The sequence below is a fragment of the Engystomops pustulosus genome, chromosome 1 (genome assembly GCF_040894005.1).
Source record: "Engystomops pustulosus chromosome 1, aEngPut4.maternal, whole genome shotgun sequence".
NCBI lineage: Eukaryota > Metazoa > Chordata > Amphibia > Anura > Leptodactylidae > Engystomops > Engystomops pustulosus.
The window spans coordinates 212859934-212882750 of NC_092411.1; the positions used below are offsets into that span (position 1 = coordinate 212859934).

At 37.4% G+C, this 22817-nt stretch overlaps 1 protein-coding gene across 1 annotated transcript in view; it reads left to right on the forward strand.

The window, feature by feature from the left end:
* Positions 1–22817, forward strand: part of COL25A1 (collagen type XXV alpha 1 chain) — a 311581-nt gene that overhangs the window by 232558 nt on the left and 56206 nt on the right. Inside the window, exons 18-23 of the mRNA XM_072119318.1 lie at positions 3980–4024; positions 15674–15736; positions 17158–17226; positions 18900–18944; positions 21028–21072; positions 22644–22721. Coding sequence (XP_071975419.1) covers positions 3980–4024; positions 15674–15736; positions 17158–17226; positions 18900–18944; positions 21028–21072; positions 22644–22721 — 345 coding nt within the window. The remainder of the gene's footprint in view (positions 1–3979; positions 4025–15673; positions 15737–17157; positions 17227–18899; positions 18945–21027; positions 21073–22643; positions 22722–22817) is intronic.

Genomic DNA, 22817 nt, shown 5'->3' on the forward strand with positions numbered 1-22817 from the left:
AATGCTAAAATCAGTTATGACTTTATAGTTTTTTTTTGGATAGTGTCACATAGTTTAAAGGAAATCTATCCTCAAAATCAAGCATGATAAACCAGGGACACTTATAGATGCTGACTTAAGGGAAAGACCGTATAACAGTATTTAAATGCAGATCACACGGGGGCTAGGGTAGCCCCTCAGACTTTTAAAATAATTTTAAAAGTTGATTTTGGAAGGAAGGAGGCCATGGCTAACAAATATAAGAAGATTACCATAGTCACGGTACTTGTATCTATAAGTAAGTGTCCCAGGTTTATCATGCTTGATTTTAATAGTAGCTTTCCTTTAAAAAAAGCATGCAGGAGGCAAGTACTTCCCATGATGACATTTTTGGGAATATAGCTTTACAGTATACATGGAAAATCTCTATTTGTCTATGCTCTTTTCTCATAGATGTATAGGGAAATTTCCAAAACAAAAATGTCTTTCATTTATTATAGTGTTGTTATAATAGAACTGTTGCGGATTTGATGATTTGGTTAGCGAATGTGAAAATACTCAAAAGTGTATAAAAGCTACAGAGATACCTGGCTAAACCCTAAGTTTTCTTAATGTTGAGGCACTGCTACCAGACACTGTGACCAGAATGAAAACTTACATAACATGATGGACCACTAATATGTTGGGAAAAGGCATGATGGAAAATAGAGGGGAAATGTCTTTTAAAGTGTAAAGTTAATAAGTACAAAGGATATTAATTGCTCACCTTCTTGGGTTGTGCATATTAAGGAACAACTCTAAATGGAGCGTTTTCAGTGGTCAGGATGCAGTCCTTCTGTTGTATCGGAATACAGTAATCTCGCTGCTTCAGATCATTGGTATTGTAGGGTTAAGGTATAGAAGGAGAAATACTTGTACATCCTTGTAGTATCCATACAAATTATTTTAAAAACAATCAAATAAAATTAACCCTTTAAGATGACCATTCGAGGTGTGCGCCATTTTACCTCCTACACCTTGACCCTGCAATGTTGGGAAAAGGGTATACTGCAGGTTTCTTATAACCAGGGAATTTGTCAGCAATTTTGGCCCAGATAAGTTAGGAACCCTGGAATGTATTTTGAAAATACCTTGGTGTATGTTTTGAAATGCTGCATAGGTATGAAGAAAAGCTTTGCTCTGAGGATAGTTCTTTTACTCTAAAGAGACTCCATTCGCGCATCTCATCCCCTCCCTCCTCCCCTCCCACTAACATACGCCATCCTCATTGGACATTACAATGTTTAAATAATAGGACCTCATTACCACAATTTATTCCTCCTGACGAAGCTGAAGGCGAAACGCGCGTCGAGGTGGAGACCTTGACGCTGGTGACCGGCATATGCCATTTCTGAGATACACCAAAAAGAAAGGTAATCTAAATACAAAAAGTGTAATTTTCACCTAGATAGGGACTCTACATGAACAAGGAAAACTATAGGATATTGGTGTTATCCAACTCCCACTTGGCCGGGCAAACAACGATGCAATAGCATTATACAGTCACCAGCTAGTCTCTGAATTTTAGTGCAATAATTTTTAACTTGTCATCACCTTTTTCTATTTTTCTACTCTTTCTAAGTTTTTAATATAAGTATATTGACTGTACCACCTAAACTTTTTGTGATAACAACTTTTTGGCATTCCCTTAATTAAATGTATGTTGTGTATCTTTTTAAAAAATTGAATTACAAATAAAAGATTATATTCTCTAACACTTCATCGCCACCTAGTGGTGTTTTATGATAGGTGCAATTGATTAAATCTTTATGTGTGATATAGAGAGATTCTTTCTATATAAGGGGACATAGATATGTCTAAAGGAGGACATCTACGTTTTGTTATATCCTTGTAGTATCCATACAAATTATTTTAAAAACAATCAAATAAAATTAACCCTTTAAGATGACCATTCGAGGTGTGCGCCATTTTACCTCCTACACCTTGACCCTGCAATGTTGGGAAAAGGGTATACTGCAGGTTTCTTATAACCAGGGAATTTGTCAGCAATTTTGGCCCAGATAAGTTAGGAACCCTGGAATGTATTTTGAAAATACCTTGGTGTATGTTTTGAAATGCTGCATAGGTATGAAGAAAAGCTTTGCTCTGAGGATAGTTCTTTTACTCTAAAGAGACTCCATAGACCCTGAGCGAGAGCTATAGTAGGCCCCTGTTGGTTGCAATTATTCTTACCTATAATAAAGCGGAGGGACTTTGGAGAAGCTCATTGCATATAGCTGAGAAAACTTCATGGTGAAGGATCACCTTATGCTAACATGCAGGTCTCAACTAAAAGTTTTTGACATTTTCAAAGTCATGCTACTACAAAAAACATCTAGGTACGTTTTAACACCTCTCTGGGAACACTACCTAGTATTGTCAGCAGAAGGTCAGAAATACTGACGGATTGCCGTAATGCACTAGTACATATACTTTGCTGAACTGACAAACAGGTCATTTGATAAAACAGAAAAAAAAACACAATATTGCTTGACATTTCTTTGGTAGCAATCTACACAGATTACTTTCATGTAGCCTAGAAGTGAAAATTATGTTTGCTCTGTTCTTTGAAGGTGGCGATCACACTTCAGGTAATTTTCTAAAATTAAAGCATTCTGAACGTCACCGAATAGCAAGAAATAGACATAGAAAGCTTTGTTGTAAGGATGAAATAGAGAAAGCTTCTAACAAAAAAAAGGAGACTGAATGTTTAACTGTTTAGACCGTCACTCCGCACTGAACATCAAACATTATTATGATAAAGTTCTGCTGGAGACCATTAGGTTGATTCCATCAAAAAAGGAAAATTTAAGCGCAAACATGCCCTTTTTCCTTTTGGCAACCATTTAATTTCTACAACTTCAGAGTCCATCAAGTTTGTTCACATTCTGCGATATTAATTAAATCTATGGTGCGATTTTGTGCATTTACTATCTGTAAATAATTACTCACATTTTGCAACTGGATGCCTTTTTGCAAGGGAAAACTACTCCAGTGCTCCCCACCAGTCTGCAGAGATGATGTCACATTAACAACAAATAAAGAATGAGCCACTCAATACAAGTGATTGGTTGCAGTCACATTTCCATGCCCTGTAAACACAGACCATCAAGAAGCATCAAAGCTGCAACACTGGGGGGATTCAACAAATAAGTAAAACTTATTTTGTGACCTGCCTTCATTGTCTGTGATCTTAATTTATGACATGTTCCTAAATTCTTTAAACCTCTGCAAAGAGCAGAAAATATACTTTAAGACATGAATGAGTGCCCAAAACAGCACCAAATAACTAAATACAAGATTTATAAGAAAAATTGTGCTCATATGTTTAATTGTAAACCTATATGTGCACATGTACAATATTTTTCTGACTAGAAATCACGCCCCAGATTTAGTAAGAAAAAATACATTTGACACCAGTTCTGGGAAACAGAACAAATTGCTATCTTGGCAGCCATGGTATTATAGATTTTAAGAAAAAGGGAAAATACCCGATAAGAATCGGGTACTAATACTCTAATACTAGTAAAGAATGATGGAAGCTTGTATTCAGTTCCATTCTGTAACAGGCTTATTTGGGGATCTGTCATAAGAATTTTGGACTCACACCCACCAGCAGGCTGATATGGTTTATTCTCCCAAATAAAAAAAAATGATAATACTCTCCAAGGGATGATCAGAACATTGAATTCACCTCTAAGGTACCACGTGGATGGACAGTTCTTTAGAGACATTGGGCAGTATACATTATGGTTCTTCATGATGAATGTACCTGAGATCTAGTATTCATCTCCCAGTGAGAATAGGTTTTATTTTGAAAAACTAGAGATACAGGGTTCAAAACTATTAATGTTGATTCCAATCTGTAAAATCTACAAACAAGATTCCCAAAATGCTCCATTTATCCGTTCACTGCTAATCACAACATATTTTTCTATATTGTAAAATAATTCTTCTCTAGGGTGAACCAGGACTCCCTGGGCTACCTGGACTTCCTGGGATAAAGGTAAATACATCTAAGTTATTGTATTTATATGACATTATTTTTTTACTAATGTACATATTAGTCAGAAGACTTTGCAAAAATGACTCAGTGTATGCACATGTATTCTGTCCAACAAAGGCAAATGTCATCTCCTGTTCGATTCATGAGCAATTCATTCTTTGCTGGGAAATTCTCGTTTGCAAGCTTTTCTAAGTTTAGAATTTAGTTAAAGTAAAAAGTATCCTTGGCAATATGGATTATAGAAGAAGTCTTGCTGAATTATATCTGTCATTATTCTCAAGCTATTTGACATTATTGCTTTTCCATCATTAAGTGAGAGAACATTTGATTGTAGGATCATTGAGGGTTCTTAAAAATGTGAACAAAAGCTTTTCTTATAAGGTAAATGATGTTTCCCTCAAAGTAGAAAGAGGATGGAAATGTTTTTCTCTTAAGCTTTAGACAAATCCAATTGTTAATAGTAGAACAAACACTTTCAGTGAAGATGTTAGGGGATGAAATATGGTGCACAATGAAAAGGCTAAAGAAGATTTGTGCTATGATTCATTTGGATGTTTTAATACATCAACTGTAGGTGCCAGTAATACATCTATTGCAGCACATTTTTCTCTTTTTCCTTCTATGAATATCTTTTCTATGTTGACTCTTATTCTATAATAGATGTCTACCACCTACACGTCTGGACAGTGAGCACAATACTAGCTGCCTTTGTTGATTTAAAACTCCCCATTGGCTCTGTCTGTCCAGGCCTGTATTCACAGTTTAGAAGAATAGAGTTATAGGTGGTGTAAGAATATTGATATCTTTTATTGCTATGTGATTGATCAAGTGAACCATATTCACAGATTTCATCAAATATGTACATGTGCTAGTCGTTGTTTCAATGGCTGGCATACCTCCCCATTAATTTATATGGCTTCTTATACATGTCTCCATGTATGACCCGACTTCCAGAGCCACAAATTTTGGGTGTGCTGTACCTGTCCCATTTTGGAACTCAGGTAGTTTTTTTTTAAATCTATCTGGACTTAACACGGTGATTAAGGACAGGACACAATCAACAGATCGTATGTGCTAGTAGCCTAAAGGTAATGGAGGGGCTTCAGGTTAAAAATCTGGTGGAGGCCCCCATAATTTTTTTTTAAAGCAACCATAAAAAATAAATTCAACAATATATAAAACAATGAATGTTTATTTTCTCTACTATTTTTTTTAGCTGAAATCTGATCCATATTGTGCCATTTACAGAAACAAATGCAACTCTTTTAAATCAGCCTCACACTGATGGGTGAATGGTTTGAGGTAGAAAGTTCTAAACCGGTTCTCCTCCCAAACAGGTGCACATACAGTATATGAAGTAGGTATAGCACACATGATGGTGCATTGTCATGTATGTATACTAGTTGTTCTAAACCTGATAAATATAGAATTAAGTTGAGAAAATGTCATGGTCTACCCAGCGTACGATCCCAAACATTGGCTGATTTATTATGTAGGACACGTTTTCGATGACTGCACTTATCCAGAATCACATACTTTATGTATGAGCCATGTTAGTACTCTAAGAAGCCACACTAAGAAGAGGACCTAGGGACCTCATAGGGCAGTGGTGGCGAACCTATGGCACCGGTGTCAGTGGCGGCACTCGGCGCCCTCTCTGTGGGCACCCAGGCCATCAACCCAGCATGAAGTTCACCAGACCGGACTCAAAGAATCTTCCTACAGAATCGTCCTACAATGATAGGGGAATTTTCCCTCCTCCTTTCAACTGCCTTGGTGTCTTAAGGAGGCTGAACGATTGAAAGTTGTCAAAGAACAAGCAGAAATAAATTACTGCTTAAATTGCTGTCCTGGCACTTTACAATAAATAAGTGGCTTTTGGTTGAAGTTTGGGCACTCAGGCTCTAAAAGGTTCGCCATCACTGTCATAGGGTATCCACTATGATCCTTTTCTTATAGGTTGCAGTGTGCCATGACCAACTGAGCTGGTGAACATTACACCCATGAGCATGGTAGTTGCAGTAGCCTACTGACAAAGAAAAGCTGTAGCTACAACCCAGGGGTTTACACCCCAGTAATTCTCTCCTTAATTTGTTCTGTTGCCCATTTTCAAAAATGTTGCAGGATAAACTATACAATTGGAGTGTGCCACTTGCATATCTGGAAAGTAGAAGGCAGATGTTACTAGGCATAATGCACTGGCATGTCCAATGACAGGAATTGTACAGTAATTTTAACAGAAGTGAAATAATGCCATATCATAACTTGATGAATTAAGAGAACAATATGGAACACCATTGTTTTCCTGGTGGATGCTGCAGTGTTTGTACATTAAAGACTTTTATAGGGCAAGAATGCTGTTTGTTTCTATTAGAGAATTGAGAATGTATGGACGTTTATTTTTTGCAGCCTTGTACATATACTTTATAAATACATATCTTAGTGATGCCAGTTGTAGATTTTCTTTTCACATGGAAAGTTCTTAGAGCTTGCTCCCTCTAGTGGAGCACAAGGAAAGTGCTAGCGGAAATGTTGCTGCAGTTTCAATAAATAGGAAATGTTTTCCCTTTATTCATGGTTAGGTGTCTGGAAAGAATGGAGATTGCATATCGATTGTACTTAGAGAATGAAGCAATTTGAAAGCGAAGTGCAAGTAAATAAAATCTTATATTGAGCCTCTAGAACAGGAACAGCTATATATAAAACATGAATTATGGATGTAATTTTTCTTTCTTGTGTGTTATCTCTTACAATTTACTATTTCTTACTTCTGAAGACCTTTTGTCATTCCTTCATCATTTTCTTCATATCCCATCTTACATGTTCTCTACTTTTTGCCTGCAGTCATTTTATTTTTCACTGTCCAATCACTTCTGATCTCTTATCTTACACATTTTCTTTGTGTGTGATATATAGGCAGATCTCTATCTGTCTCAACTCGGTATCTATCAGTTTGTCATTTATAGCAATGTCATTTTTTCTTAATCAAACTGCAGATACATTGTTACATTTTTATCCCCTGGGACTGTTGCTTATGGGAAGTGTAAGGAAACATTTCTGCCAATAATGTGTGCAGTCATTTTATGGAGATTATTTCCAACTAGAAATATTTACTCCAACAGTCAGATAATTTACGAAAGATATGTAAAAGGGTACAATGAAACGTTTTTATATGTTCATCTATTAGAAAATTAAAGAAATCATTTTCAATATTTGAAAAATTCCCTTTTGCTTAGATATTGATGCAATGTACTTGCTATGACACCACAGGATTTTAAACTCCTTCTCAGAAGCACTACATAATGTGCCCGGTGCCGGTGTTTAATGCCTATTGAGCTTTTGTGATAAATTTTCCTGCCAGGAATTCCTATATTGCTGGGTTAATAACTTAAGAACTTTAGTGGGTAATAATCTTTCTTTAAAAGGGAACCCATCACCATGAAAATGCTGTGTTTTATAGAGCAGTAAGAGCTGAGCAGACTGATACATAGTTATATATAACTTGTTTATATTCCCTTTCCCATCCTTTAAAACAGTAATTGAGCCCAGTGGCTGAGCTATCAGAGATTGACACACTTCATATGTGATTTTGCATAGAGAGATAACTGTCCGTCACTGGTAGCCCCACCTCTTGACTCAACTCCTTTTTCTAAAAATGGTGACCTACTTGGTGATCACAGTCCATTACCTTCCAGCCAACTTGGATTGACAGTGCCCTACACCTCCTATGAACCTTGGAAAGATAGGGTCAGGTTACATTTGTGGATGGACCAATTGTGCACTGACAACATTCAGGCCTCAGCTTTTCTCTGTTTAATGCATTAGATTTTATATGCTTGGATTGGATACCAGAGGACAGTCAGGCTAGCCATTTTGTAATCCTACACTAAGAACACTAAACAACTAAAATGTTATAAAGGAAGGTCTACCAATAGAACAGTCAACCATGGCTATTGGAGACCTGTTGCTAAGAATTTTATGAATTTTGAAAAGCCTATTTTAGCCACAATACATAAGGGATCTAACCACCCTCTGGAAAGATCTTGTACCACAGAGAAAATAATTTAACTTTCCCTTTAAATAGAGAAAAGAATAGCCAAAACAGACCTGTAAATAACCATTTTCAAAACATAAAACGGATTACAACAAATCAAATGCCTGTAAAAAATTTCCAAGACCACCGCAAAGCTCAGCGCAGTCATTACATATAAAGCTGGTCTGAGCGGGATGTAATTGCAGGCTTTTTTTAATGCAACTATAAATATCCATCATTTTATATAAAGCTCTGGCCATGGAGGAAATATTTAAAGAAATGAAAATATTCTCGAGGTTTTCCTTCTTTAAATGTTCCACTTTCCATTACGGAAAGGAAAGCAGTCTCTTTTTACTGCTGGGTTCAGCGTAATCCTCTGTAGCAGGTATCATGCTGATGAGAGCTGCCATTAGCCCTACAGTAGGAAGTTGGATGTAATAATAATACTTGCTGAGCGATTGCGGAGCATTAATCACTATGTTCTCTCGTGCTATTCACAGAAGGATTGACTTGACTTTATATCAAAAGAAAAGTAATAAATGTCTTGGAAATAATTGCTTCCCGGTTAATCTCTGTCCTACATTCCTGAGGTAGGGATCATGTCATGGGGTAGTGAACCTCTAGGAACAGGAAAATATTTAATATACACTCGCTGTGATATCGCGCAATAACCATATTTCCTGTCATACCTTAGAACAAGGCGTTTTTTATGGTGGCTTGTGTGTTTGTAGAGCTATATCTAGACCTAGATTTGATTTTATATGTAGTACACCAGGCACTTCTTTTAGCTTGCGCCACATGAACATCTGTTAGAAACAAACACTCTTTGTGACCCTGTAGTTTAATTTAAGCAAATTTTGTAGCATTGGCACTACACGCTCCAGATGGAAGGCAAAAGGGACTCGTAAACTCGAGTAATGAGGCAATGAAATTTGCTCCATATTAGTTCTTCCTTCACTGCTGAAAGTGTTTGTTTTTGTCAGTGGGAGCTATGGAAAGAAGGCCACACATTAAATCGCTGCATATTACAACCCCAAGTTAGGCATAATATACATGCAGTAACCTGAGACGTGCACCTGTTAATTTCCAAGTAGTTTCCTATATGTATCATTTTTATTTTTTAGACCTTAATGTTGATATTTCATTGTTTTGCTATTTTCAGTGTCAATTACAGAATCAACCCCAATGGTGTACATTGTATTCCAAAATACTAATACGATACCAATGTGGTCGAACACTTGGCTGCTGCTATACAGATACCATTGTTTTTAAACTCCCCATATATAAGTTTAAAAGGTACATGATATCTCAAATAGGACATATACAATGTTTATGACCCTTTGGTGCTCCCACTATTTGAGCATCTTTTGAAAAATGAATATAGAACTGACAAGAAGTCATGTATATTAGAAGAAAACAAGCTGTCCACGGAAATTCAGTAGTTGCATCTGCATACACAATTAATATGAAGTATATTGTAAAATTGTTAGTTTACACTTCTATTTATAATAGACCTCAGTAAGAGCCATTCACAGCTGTATACAGATCAGACGCTTTGCATAGCTGCTGTCCACAGAAATACAGGGAAATACAGGGAAGCAAACTTGCAGCCATACATATGCCCCCCCCCCTCATAGGTAATGGCCGCATGGAGCGATACAGTGCTGCACACGTGCGGCACCGTACTGCTCTATGCACGGGAAAAAGATAGAGCATGTCCTATCTTTCCCCGTGTTACGGGCCGTACCAAATGCATTGCAATGGAGAGGGGAGGGGTCACCCATCCTCCTCTCCATCGCGGCTGACCTATGCCTATCCTGCCATAGCCGTGCGGGCTATGTAAAGTGTACGTCAGTGTAAATGCAGGGTTAAATACATAAAAGTTTTAAATCAATATGTACACCAGTACAACGGGGGGAGGCATACTTCTGCACTGGATTTATTAACTGTAATTGAAATATCCTTTTGCTTTCCTCAGCATGTTTCACTGGACACATCAAATATAGTATATTAATATTGGGATGATTTATTATGTCCAGAATCAGATGTTAATTATCTGACCCGCTGGCATCAGAGGTTCTTGCTGTGGTGTCCCCATCATGCTTTAAAAAAAGGGTTTTAAAAAGCAAAAATTTCAAGGTGTGCTCCAGAAACTCATTACTGCTACTCAACGAGCATCAGGACACACAAGCATATCAAAAAATAACTACTGTACTCACAATTAAAATGGCTTAAAGGGAACCTGGCAGTAGAAATTGACCTAATAAACCACTACCAGTATGTTGCCATGGAGCTTAACACCTTCAGTATCATGTTTCTTTCATGGCCCTGTGTGGTGGCAGCATCAAGAAAATAAACTTTGAAGTGAGATGTAAATTAGTTCTATAAAGTCAAGGAGGCGGAGATTTTAACACTGAAGTCAAGCTCTTTCTTCCTCAGAAATTCCCCTGTATTTTAATTGATGGTCCTGTATCCAGAGACATCACTAACCACATCTTCCGAAGTCCGTTGAATGAGGTCAATCACAGAGGAAAAGATGATCAGAGCTCCCCACCTTGACTTCAGTGTTAAACTCTCCTCCTCTCCCAATTTGCATCTCACTTCAAAGTTTATTTTCTAAATGATGCTACCACACTGGACAATGAAAGGAACAAAAACTAGAAAGTGTTGCTGTTAGACAATATTCTGGTAGTGGTTTATTGGGCAAATTACTGATGACAGGTTCCCTTTAATGTCGTAATGATTATACTGTTAAAACAGCAGCATTACTACTATAAAATAAATTGCTTGTCTATTGATTTTACATATTCCTATATTAAAATGGAAGAGTATCCTAATAGGACATTGACAGGGAGCAATGGTTAGATTAAACTAAACTAAGCTTTTTAACAAAAAAATACACCTGGCTGCATTATACTTATAACCAGCGATAATTGTCCATTGTAATAGAAATTCCTAGTGACCTCTTACACTAGCCACATTAGACAGGAAATAGTGTTAAACAATACTGCTACCATCTGCAGCATTTGGAAACCTACTCTACCTCTATGTGGCACTTTTATATGGCCTGCGTTTTGTGCTAATACATTCCAAGCACAGGAAGCTGAATAGACCTGTGTGAAATGGTCAAATATACTATGTACTTTTAATATTAAACCACGGGATTGCCATATAAATAGCAAGAAAGAAGCTACAAAGCCAACATTCCTTTCCCAACTCTAGTGTAAAGCCTTGAGTAAATTAATAGTGGTTAGAATTATGTCCGCAGCTGGTAGGCCAAATACTAGGCAGTGTATACTTTTCAATAGTATAATGTATATGTATCACCGAGAGGCTTGTGTATTTCATATTCCAATTTGAGTGCATTTATAAGAGACTGAAAATTGAAAGTGATGTCAGCGACCATACAGTAGGGAGCATTATAAGGTGTAAGCAAATGTAAAAGAGGAATACCAGCTCACCCCTTCCTCGTATAGATGTTCAGCATCAAACCACACTGCGGGTGCGGTACTGTCATGGACCAACAATAGCAAAAACACAAAACGTATCTGGCACACTGTAACCTTGCAGGCATTGAATTAAAAGATTTCTGCTTTATTGAGGAGAAAATCACATGCTACATAAACGTGCAGATACCAAAAGATCAACATGTTTCGCTGCAAAGTGTCTTATTCATGTCCATTATAAGCCTTTAGCTGCAGAGGCAATAACATGCCCCTGGAGCACTTTCAGTTCATTAGCATATTTTTTTAAAAATCCTTTTTTAAGTACAGGAGACCATAAACAAATATTGCACATCCAGATCCTGCAGGGTGCAATACTATGAATCAGACTGTAGATTTTCTTTAAATGGGTTTTCCCATCTTGTACATTTTATAACTTACAGGGAACCTGTCATCAGGGAGGTCATTTTTACCCGAAGACAGGTTCCAATAGCCTATGCTACATTGATTAAAAAAATTCCTTTGTCAGCAACATGAATAATACAGTGCTTTTTAATTGCTTATTTTACATTACCAAGGAGAAGGGGGCCTTTTAAACACCACAAGTCTTCTTCCCCTTTATACCCCCCCCCCCCCACCTTCTCCTCACTCATAGCCCTCCCTCCCTCAGCATTTCCCCAGCTCCCTGAGTGTGGAGGAAGAGAGGAGGTATTGAGAAGAAGATGCCTTGTGCCGTTTCAACTACCTATACCCCTGAAACTCACCACAAGCTGCTGGCACGGTGCCAGGTAATGTAAAATGAATTATTAAAAAGCAATGATTTTATTTATATTTCTGACAAAGGTATTTTCGAAATGAACATGCCATAGGCTATTGGAACTTGTCATCAGGTAAAAATGACTTTCCTGATGACAGGTTCCCTTTAAACAAAGGATATGTCATGAATAAATGATATATGAAGTTTCCACCTTTGAGACCTACATCTCTTTCAAGAATGGGGGTCCACAGACTGCATCCCACTGCTCATTGGAGATTTTGTCATGTATGCACTCTCCATTCAGTTCTATTGGAGCACAGAAAATAGTAGAGGATATTGTAATTGTTCCCATAGACATGAATGGAGAGGGGAAGCTCACCGGAGCCACTCTTCATTAAAGTCTATAGGAATAACAAAAATTGAGGAGCACGTCAAACGCTTTATTCAGCCTGACCTTGGAATCGTCACCTATGCTGTCAATGACATATCCTGCGGATATAGTAGAGAAGAACGTAGCACACATCCTATGTTGATTTTTTAGATTTTCTTTTAATTCATATCATATAGTTTATATGAATCATATATTGTAACAACAGATCACAGGATTTCTTTTAGCGAAGTTTTGGTCTAAATCGACCTTTGTCAAGCACGATCTGAAATGAGAAGGTAGCTAGGTGTTGGCTCCTGTGGATATGTCACAAATGTACAAGATGAGAAAACCTTTAAATAGGTGTTCAAATCTGCCTTAAATTTTGCAGACCTGTTGTAAATTTGCAGGTTTTATTGAATTGCTGAGATCTTACAGCTGGATTCTCCTGTGTACTGTCCTATAACCTGCGCTAGGAAAGGGTGCAGACTATAGCTATTGCGCAGGTATGGGAAGTCTCATGCCTTTTTTTGCGGCCCAGTAATGCCCACTTGACACCGATCCACAGGGTTGGAAAAGTCACAATTCCTGGTGCATGGCCAGTATAAGCCTTAAAGCGAACCTGTTACTGAGCATGTGGTGAGGGGCAGCTGCAGTCTGTGCGTGCCCGTGTCTCCTCATGTACTCTTACTCTCCTCCAAACTATCCCCCTTCCACCCCTGCCTTCTTAATGCACATGACAGGAAGTGCGGAGGGGGAAGGGAGGTGGATGAGTGTGGAGGAGAGGAGACACACAGGCTGCAGCCGCTCCTCTGCCAAAACTCACCACATTATGCTAGCAGGGAACCAGGTAATGTGAAATTAGGGAGCGCTCGAGTGCTCAGTCAGACTGTGCGCCGGATATAACATGAAAAGTTTGTCGCACCACAAAAAAGTTGGTGAACTCTGTCGGCCTTAGCAGGGAAGCGACAGATTTCTGGCACATGTTCTTAATGAATCTGTTGTACCCAGTATTATACAGGTGCAGAGCACTTTGAGTGCAGTTTCCAACATTCTTAGTAAATGTGCCCCATAATACGGATGTTGGCATTGATTTCCATCTTGCACCATAATGAGATCTCTTGCTGACCCACAAAACATTACAAACAGATGTGATACATCACAAAAAATACCATGTTTACCTTCAGTTCATTAGTCCAGTAGTTTTGTCTACAGTTTTACCAGGATAAGTTTTGTATACATGCATTAATTTATAGTAACTTGCTGATTGGTGGTCGCCAATACACATCCACTCCATTTACTACTGTAGCAGGGATAACCCAGTGCTCACCATAAACATAATCTTTTTATATCCCTATAAAAAAAATCTATTGCATGTACGGCAAGTGCACTTTCACGGCTATGGATCCATAATTGGAAGGTTATAATATTAAGCTTCAGATGGGCTAAAGTCAGGAGCTGTCAACTTTGGGAGTTCAAGATATGTGGATGTTTTCTCCAGTATAGCAGAGAGTGGTACAGCCAGGATTACAATTTGCAGACCTGTCAAGAAGGACTGACCTAAAACATAATTTCTCCTTGACCTGTACAACATGTGTTAGTTACTTTTACTTGCAAGAACAAGTAGAAGGACATAAAACAATCTGAAAATGATTGGCGTTCACCATTAGCGTATAGATTTATGCCTAAAAGATTGTTTCTTTGTTTCCATCGAAATGGAGTTTGCAGGAATCCATGTATGTGCAGCACATCTATTGAGTGCGGATTGTCATTTGTGTTATATTTAGTTGCACATTAGTAGCTGACATCTTAACTATTGCAGGTAGATAAAAGTACCTGTATATACCTCTTGGATTCTGTGTTATAAGGAACATTACTTTTCTGATCTTTGCAATCAAATCTAGTCTAGAAAATAATATGTAATGCATTTGTATTATTAAAATCATTATTATTAAACCAGCTATTAACTGGCCAAAATGGAATGATCAGCATACCACCCCCCCCTCCCAGGATTAACACTAAAGCTTAATTAGACACCTTAGATAACTGTTATAGATGTGTATTGTAGCCTGGATCTAAAGTACATTAAATTACCAACATCCTGAAGTCCGTTTGTAACTAGGGGTAACTAGTTGGGTGTTCTTATAAGTAGGGGACTCCCTGTATGTATATATAATGTATGTATATGTGTGTATATATATATATATATATATATATATATATATATATATATATATATATATACTTTGCTGAGATGACTACACAACTCCTTCTCCTAACAACAAAGGCTGAAGTTATAAAAACAGCCCATGCTCATGTTCATACACCCACCATAACAGTTGAATTACAAGAGTAGGAAATGTACATATCATGAAGTTTATTCTTTGAAAGTGATGCTGCTCATGTTTGTCATGTTGGTTACTGCCATTAACATAAGCTTATTGCCTGTAAATAATACATTTTCTTATTTTATACTAACAATTCTAAATCTATAAAGTACTGTTATGTCATATTTGTGCTTTTATGTCCTTTCAGTCCTAACCTTTTGATACAGCAAAAAAAATTGTAAAATTCTATTAATTGTATTGTATTAATGTTGTATTAATTTTTAATGCAATTTAATGAAATCAGAAGCTTCCAGCATTATTTGTTTTTGATGTACCAAGTCTATGAAGTATGAAAACATCTGTGCCTTGGGATAAGCCACTAGCCATGTGGCTACTGCATTTTCACACTGTACAGCCAGTATGTTAATGGAAAAATCCAGTTACTAATTCCTGAAAATATGTATTTATGTGAGTTTTATATTGACCAATCCAAAAAAGTGAAAGCTGGTTGAGGAAAGATATGGCATATTATATGGTATATTGCATATTAATTTGCTTCAAAAATTATAATTTTAATTAAAGGTAACTAAGACAAAAAATAAATTAAAAATAAATAAAAATTGTTGGCCATTATGTGACGACAAATTATTTATGAGGTTAATATTAATACAATTGAAGTATGATTAGATTTTTTTTCTTTCTAACCATATTTTTTTCTAAAGGGGGAACCTGGATTTCTTGGCCCTCCGGGAGAACCTGGGCTACCTGGCCTACCAGGGACAAAGGTAAGAGATCAGATTTGATGTTATTTGTTTGTCACAAGCTGTCTTCTAGGGGAAGGATGAGATCAATATGAATCTTTAAGACCAAGAGCGCAATAATGTCTGTCTTTGAAAAAGTAACAAAAATTCAATGAAAATGCTATCATAGAAAAGTCACAAAAGTCTAAAAAGTTTACTGAGCAGCAGCTTGCCAGGTTATCCACATCCACTTTCACACCTGTTCAGTAATGTGACTAACATACAAATATAAAATGCTGAAAAAAGATAACACAAACATTTTTGACAATATTTACTTTACTTTCTTCCACCCTCTTTGGCTTGCTAGAAAATAAGTCATGTTTATGAAACAATATCTTTTAAAGCTAAAACCAGGAGCAGAACCTATACCATCTCTTGAATTTCCTAAATTATAAAATGTGTTCGACAACCTGCCATGTAATAAGAGTGATAGTAAAAATAGATAGAATGCCATAATCACATGTGATTATTAGGAGAAAGTTCTTCACCTTTAGGAAATTATTCTAAGTGCTTCTTGCCCATCAGCTTAGTTTTGATAATTTGAGAAAAGATGTCTTTAAATTCATAAAAGACAGAACAAAATAAATCATTATATTCAGTATCCAATGCAATCAGTAGGGAAATGTCAGTAAACATGTTATTTCACGTTGCTTTAGCAACTAGCGTAATTTAGCTCAACCTTCAGCCCTGATTATCCAAAGGCTTGAAATTCTGTTCTATTCTGAATTAATTTATCAAAAATAAACATTTTATTGCTTTGCTGCTTACGTCACAAATGGCTGCACAGCTTGTTGCTTTTCTTTCTGGCACATGCCACTTTTCACATCTTTCCATCCTGCTTTCTTCTTCTGAGTGACATATACGTTCAGGGGTGGCTATAAAAGCCTATGGGGAGAGATGCGACTGTATGGCATCTATTCATTGCCTCTACTGAATGAACGTTCTGGGAGATCCCCATTGATGTAACAGTCTATAGCTGTCCATAATTACCTAAATAAGACAATTACGGGAGACACCCTGAAAATGGGCAGCAGCCAAACTATGTCCAGTCCTCCAACCTCTTTCAGTGGGGAGCGGAGGAACAGTATGTCATATCCAGCTGTATGCGAATAAGTGGAATACATCCTAGCCATCCAATGTATGAACACAACGGGAATCTGCTAACATATACTTACAGCAAAGGCCATAAACAAGAAATAAAGATATGAACTTAGCCTTACTAAGAATGACTTACTAAAACTTCCTCTTTATGACACTAGCTGGGATTCTTACAGAAAATTTGGGGCAATCCCAGCAAATTTTGGAAAAGAAAACCTGTATTTCTGGCAAATGGAACATTTGTGAGGAATAAGGCTTAAAAGGTGTAAACTAAATGATCATTGATATGTTCTTATTTTCTGTTATAGGGAGAACGTGGTGAACTTGGACCACCTGGAAGAGGGGAAAAGGGTGTCCCAGGAGTACCAGGTCCAAAGGTATATCCCATAATTGTATAGCGAGGCAGTGAAATGTAACATACTTGTCATATCTGATAAATCAGGCAAACGTTACTTTGCAGTAGATAATAAATATTCCTTTTATTATCTTTCCTGGTATTAATTATATCACTCTAGGGGTCTCTTCATAAATTTCTCTTCAAATATTCTCCTCCCGTCCAGAAGGCCACATATTTACACCTTGAGGTGTACCTTCTGAAACCTTCCTAATACAAGTGATATATAAAGTGGGTTCATGAAAAGATCTGAATGCTTTGTGATAATTACTTGTCCTGTGCAATATCCTTTAATTACAGCCATGAACTTGTGCTGTGAACTCTCCAGAGCCGTACATCATGACTTCATGGACCACATTTTAGGATATATCATGGGAGATAGGGATGTTTCTTACAGCTTGTAAATTCCAGAATACAGACTTATGACTCAAAGATTTAATGTTTCTTCTCCCTTGTCCCCCATTCTAATATAAACCCAACATGAACAATGATATGAATGCTTACAATATGTAATCCCATTTGGCAATTGTTTAAAATAGCATCCTTTCTTTATCATAATTGTCCCCACCACCGTAGCATAGCAGCAGGGCAAGTTTTAGACAAGTAGAGCCCTGAGCAAAACTAAAATTGGGGCCCCAAATAAAACTATTTTATAAACAGCCATAGTCAGTAAGAGGCTCCCTTTATCCCCACATAATAATAACACTTTGTAGATTACAAACAGTAGTAAGGTAAGTATCTGTAATATGGAAATTTTATAGGAGATAGACAGATGAAAGGTAGATGATAGAAAATAAATATGATAGATCTATAGAAACAGACATATAAAGTAGATTATAGATAGATAGATATGAGAGATAAAGTAGAATATAAGTAGATAAAGTAGCTACAGTAGAAGAGAGATAGAAGATTGATTGATATATAATAGATAGGAGAGAGATAGGTAGATAGATAATAAGCTAGATAGATAAATGGTTAGATATACTGATATATAGATGGGAAATAGACAAATTCACCGGGCATTCAACCAAGGGGTATTAAAGGAGGAATACATCCTCTGGCCACAAAAGTCCACATGCCGAGGGCTCCTTTAGGACAGTGGGCCCTGAGCAAATGCCCTATGCTAATCTGTCTTCTCATCAGCTTACATTTTATTATTATTGCCAGTTTCTATACATTTAAAATACAGGGTTTATCCACTAGTGGAATTATAAATTATAATCAGAATTCCACGATTCTATAGCAGAACAAAAGGTCAAAGTGTGACATTTAACTGAGGTAAAGAAACGAGGTAATTGAGTTTTTCTAAAACCCATTATATTTTGCTAAAAGTATGGGCGGTTTAATTATGTATCACCCGGCAGCCTTTCCGACCTCAGACACGACCATTGCTAACGCTATGACTGTCTGTAAATCCACAGACCTTAAAAACAGGATAACCTCATTTGCATGACAGGTTTTTCACTGACACATACTGCCTATTTTATATTCTAGTTCTAACAATTTACCTGTAGCAGTTTCTGTAATTGCTATGGACAGACAACATTTCTGCCACATCTTTTAACCCGTTTTAGCATGATCCACAAATCTACTATTTCTCTATTACTATCCTAATCCCAGAGTATGCTTGCTTTTCTGAACTTTCGCATGTCCTAGGGAGAAACTGGTGAACCCGGAAATAGAGGCCCCAAAGGGTCAAAGGTCAGTAACATGCTATTTTTTATGATGAAAAGTTTCAGAATGTAATTTTGAATACATTAACAATATTCTGGATTCTTTTCTTTACGATCCAATCCTTTACTATAGCTCTATCTAGTGGCATGAGCATGACATTACAACTGTCATTTATTTTTTTTTACCAAGAAATCTCTTTCAAAGATTATTTTCTCAAATACCAACAAACAAGGAAACTGTTACAATGTTCAGTGTTGTAAACTGTGGGGATTTTGATGTTTAACTGAACCATTGTGTGTATTATATAAATTCTATAGAGTTGGGTCTATTTGTATGGGATTGTGACTTACTTATTTGTTGCATATCTACAGTATATTATGCAAGCCAAGCGTAATCTCTGACTATCTCCTTAATGTAGAAACCAATAAAAGGAGCTTTTAATTTTTTAACATTGTATCCAGGTTGCAGATTTAGAAGCAGCCCCTTGGACTGAAATCACATTCTCTGTGCAATTGCTGGCAGCAGTAGTCATGTGCCATTCACTGATTGTGACCACTTAGACCAGTAATGTGCTCAGTCATTACAGTTATTAAACATGTCATGTCATATCAGGTAGCTAGTTTATAGGTTATTCTTTGAACCAGCACCTACAGTGAGGTAAGTATGCTTTTGGTCTACTAATCTGTAGTCTGGACATATTTTTTATGGAAAGATAATCAATTAAAAAAAATTTTTTTTGTTCCATATTTTCATAATATATAAAAGATGCATCTATAAAAATTGGTGTTTAAGCACCTCTACTGTATATTTTAAAGGAAATCTAACATCTAAATGAGGCATGGATAAACCAAGGACACTTATTCATGGATCCGGGCACCATGACTGTAGTAATCTTCTTATATTTCTTATCCATGGCCTCCTGCCTTCTAATATCAACTTTCAAAATTATTCTATTGAGCCTGAAGAGCCAGAGCCCCTCCAAGTTTCAGCTTCACAGGCCATTACAGTGTGCAAGGAGCACTCTGTAGCAACAAGAAACATCTGCAATGTGTTCTTCACACATATTGTTCTTCACATACTATTGTGAAGAACACTGTTCAGCACTCGTGTCTTCGGATAAGTTTGCAGATTTTTCCGTACATCTGCTATGTGTTCTTCACTGTGTTCTTTCAATGTGTTCTTTCAGTGAAAACATCTGCAAACATCTGCAATGTGTTCTTCAGTGTTCTTTCAATGTATTCTTTCAGTGAAAAATGCCCGAGTCTCCCTCAATGGGGTTCGTTATTCGATACAAGCACTCAAACATCGTGAAAAGTTCGACTTGAGTAACGAGCACTCGAGCATTTTAGTGCTCGCTCATCTCTAGTGTCTACCATATCCGGATTCTGTGACAAATATGAGACATTTCATAGACAACAAAATTCACTTAACTCCAATGATGAATCTGCCATTAGGTTTACATCCACAAGTACACAGCTTCACCACTTACTGCTCAATAATGTCATAGTTCCATAACTTTATTATCTCATTGGTTTACAACTATATCCCCCAAGTTTCAAATTTTTTTCATAAGTTGTGATCCATATAGCTTCATACCTTCGGAACTTCATTTTCCTACAAGTTTAGAGCATCATACACACTTGATTGTTCCTCATTTGTACAACTCTACAGCTTCATGTTTATACTTAACCTACATATATTACAAGTCTGCATACACCCACTTCTCCCGTTTAACTTTACTTTATCATTTCACTATATTTTGCATGTTTACTTTAAACCGTTTCTATAGTGAAATTGTAATAAAAGTGTATTCACTTCAGTCCAGTCAGTGACAAAAGAGCATAAATCAAGTTGTACACTATTGGTCCTATATGTTTGACTGAAACTACAGGCAGAGACACTGACTCATTTCTCTGTCTTCTCAGTCCCTATCAGCTGTTCCAAGGATTATGACTTGAAGCACCCAATACAACTATGTTCACACACCATAGACAGCTGCCTAATCCATGATTAGTTGGCTATGCTAGTCGAAGCCATTTTCCTTGCAGATTAATTTTGTAGCATATGAAAACATGTAGGTCATTATTAAGATCCATGTTCTACATTTTAGGGAGAATCTGGAAGCAGAGGAGATGCAGGCCCGATTGGTCCTAGAGTAAGTGATGTTTTTCTGGCATTTATGAAAGTAAAACTGCCATTATTTTATATTTTTCTCTTGCAGTCTGATTATTGTCATGTCACCGCAAATTTGACAACACTAAAGTAATAAATAGTGTTAGATTGCAGTCCTGTTTCGTCAAATTTGATGTATATTCTAGTAATATATCCTCTCCAAAAGTACAAGTTCTGTGTCCTCTCATTGCTTTATTCTTAGCTCATTGTAATTAACTACTCCACAGCCCCATCCAGGGGTGGTCATAGAAATCATTGGACCCCTAAGCAAAAGTCAGGTATGGGTCCCCCAAAATATATTGTAACTTGTTTTGCCATTTTGGAGTACATAGGACTTATTCATAGGACCATTTATATGTTACCTACTATATATACTCAAATACAAGCAGACCTGAAGCCGAGATACCTAATTTTACAACAAAAAAACGTATTGACTCGAGTATATGCCTAAGGTGGGAAATGCAGCCTCTGTTTAATAAAATGCTCAGCAGCAACCTCCCTCCACTAATAAGATTTCCAGCAATGTTCAGCAGCCTCCGCTCATCAAAAAATTGTGCTAAAAAACTTGTACACAAGTATATTTGGTATGTTTTTGTAATTTACTGAATACCTGTTGTACTTTATATTTCAGTAACTTCAGTGCTCTAAAACACAAATAATATAAACAGATTTTTAGCAACAAAGAGAATTGGGTTTTAATGTGGTCATTTTGTACTAGCAGGAGCTACGGATACTTCATTAAAATCAACAAAACTAATTTTGTATTAGTTAATTCTCTTGTCATGGAGAAAGGTATTTTGCCTTGATAAATTCTTTAAAGGGCACCTACCACCACAAATCTACCTATAAAGGTAGATCGGGTGGTAGGTGGATCATTGGGACGTGAGGATAGCCCTTTTAAGGGCTAATCCTCACGTCCCTGCACTTTTTTGAGAACTTTAATTTGATATTTATTCAAATGTACTTATGTGGCTACCGGGGCGTGGAGTAGCCGCTTATGAGATTACACGAGGCGGCTACTCCACGCCCCGGTAGCCACTTTACTCCTCCTACTCACCCATCTTCGGCGCGCAGCTCCGCGTAGCTGCGCGCCCTCGTCCGGCGAGCCTGCCGTCTGCGCATGCGCAGAAGAGCAGGCCCGCGCCTGTTTCGGAGTTGTGACCGCGCAGGCGCGGGCCTGCTCTTCTGCGCATGCGCAGACGGCAGGCTCGCCGGACGAGGGCGCGCAGCTACGCGGAGCTGCGCGCCGAAGATGGGTGAGTAGGAGGAGTAAAGTGGCTACCGGGGCGTGGAGTAGCCGCCTCGTGTAATCTCATAAGCGGCTACTCCACGCCCCGGTAGCCACATAAGTACATTTGAATAAATATCAAATTAAAGTTCTCAAAAAAGTGCAGGGACGTGAGGATTAGCCCTTAAAAGGGCTATCCTCACGTCCCAATGATCCACCTACCACCCAATCTACCTTTATAGGTAGATTTGTGGTGGTAGGTTCCCTTTAATCAGTTCCTCAGACAACTAAAAGGACATTTGGACTTTTTTTTTATTTTTCAACAGGGCCCCCCAGGGCAAAAGGGCGATCAAGGAGCAACGGAAATCATAGATTACAATGGAAATATTCAGGAAGCATTGCAGGTAAGACAGTAGGGTTAATGTATAGCTATTAGGGAATATTTATCTAGTTTATGACCAGTATTCTGTGGAGAGCTTTGCTTCCTTTCATAGGTAGCT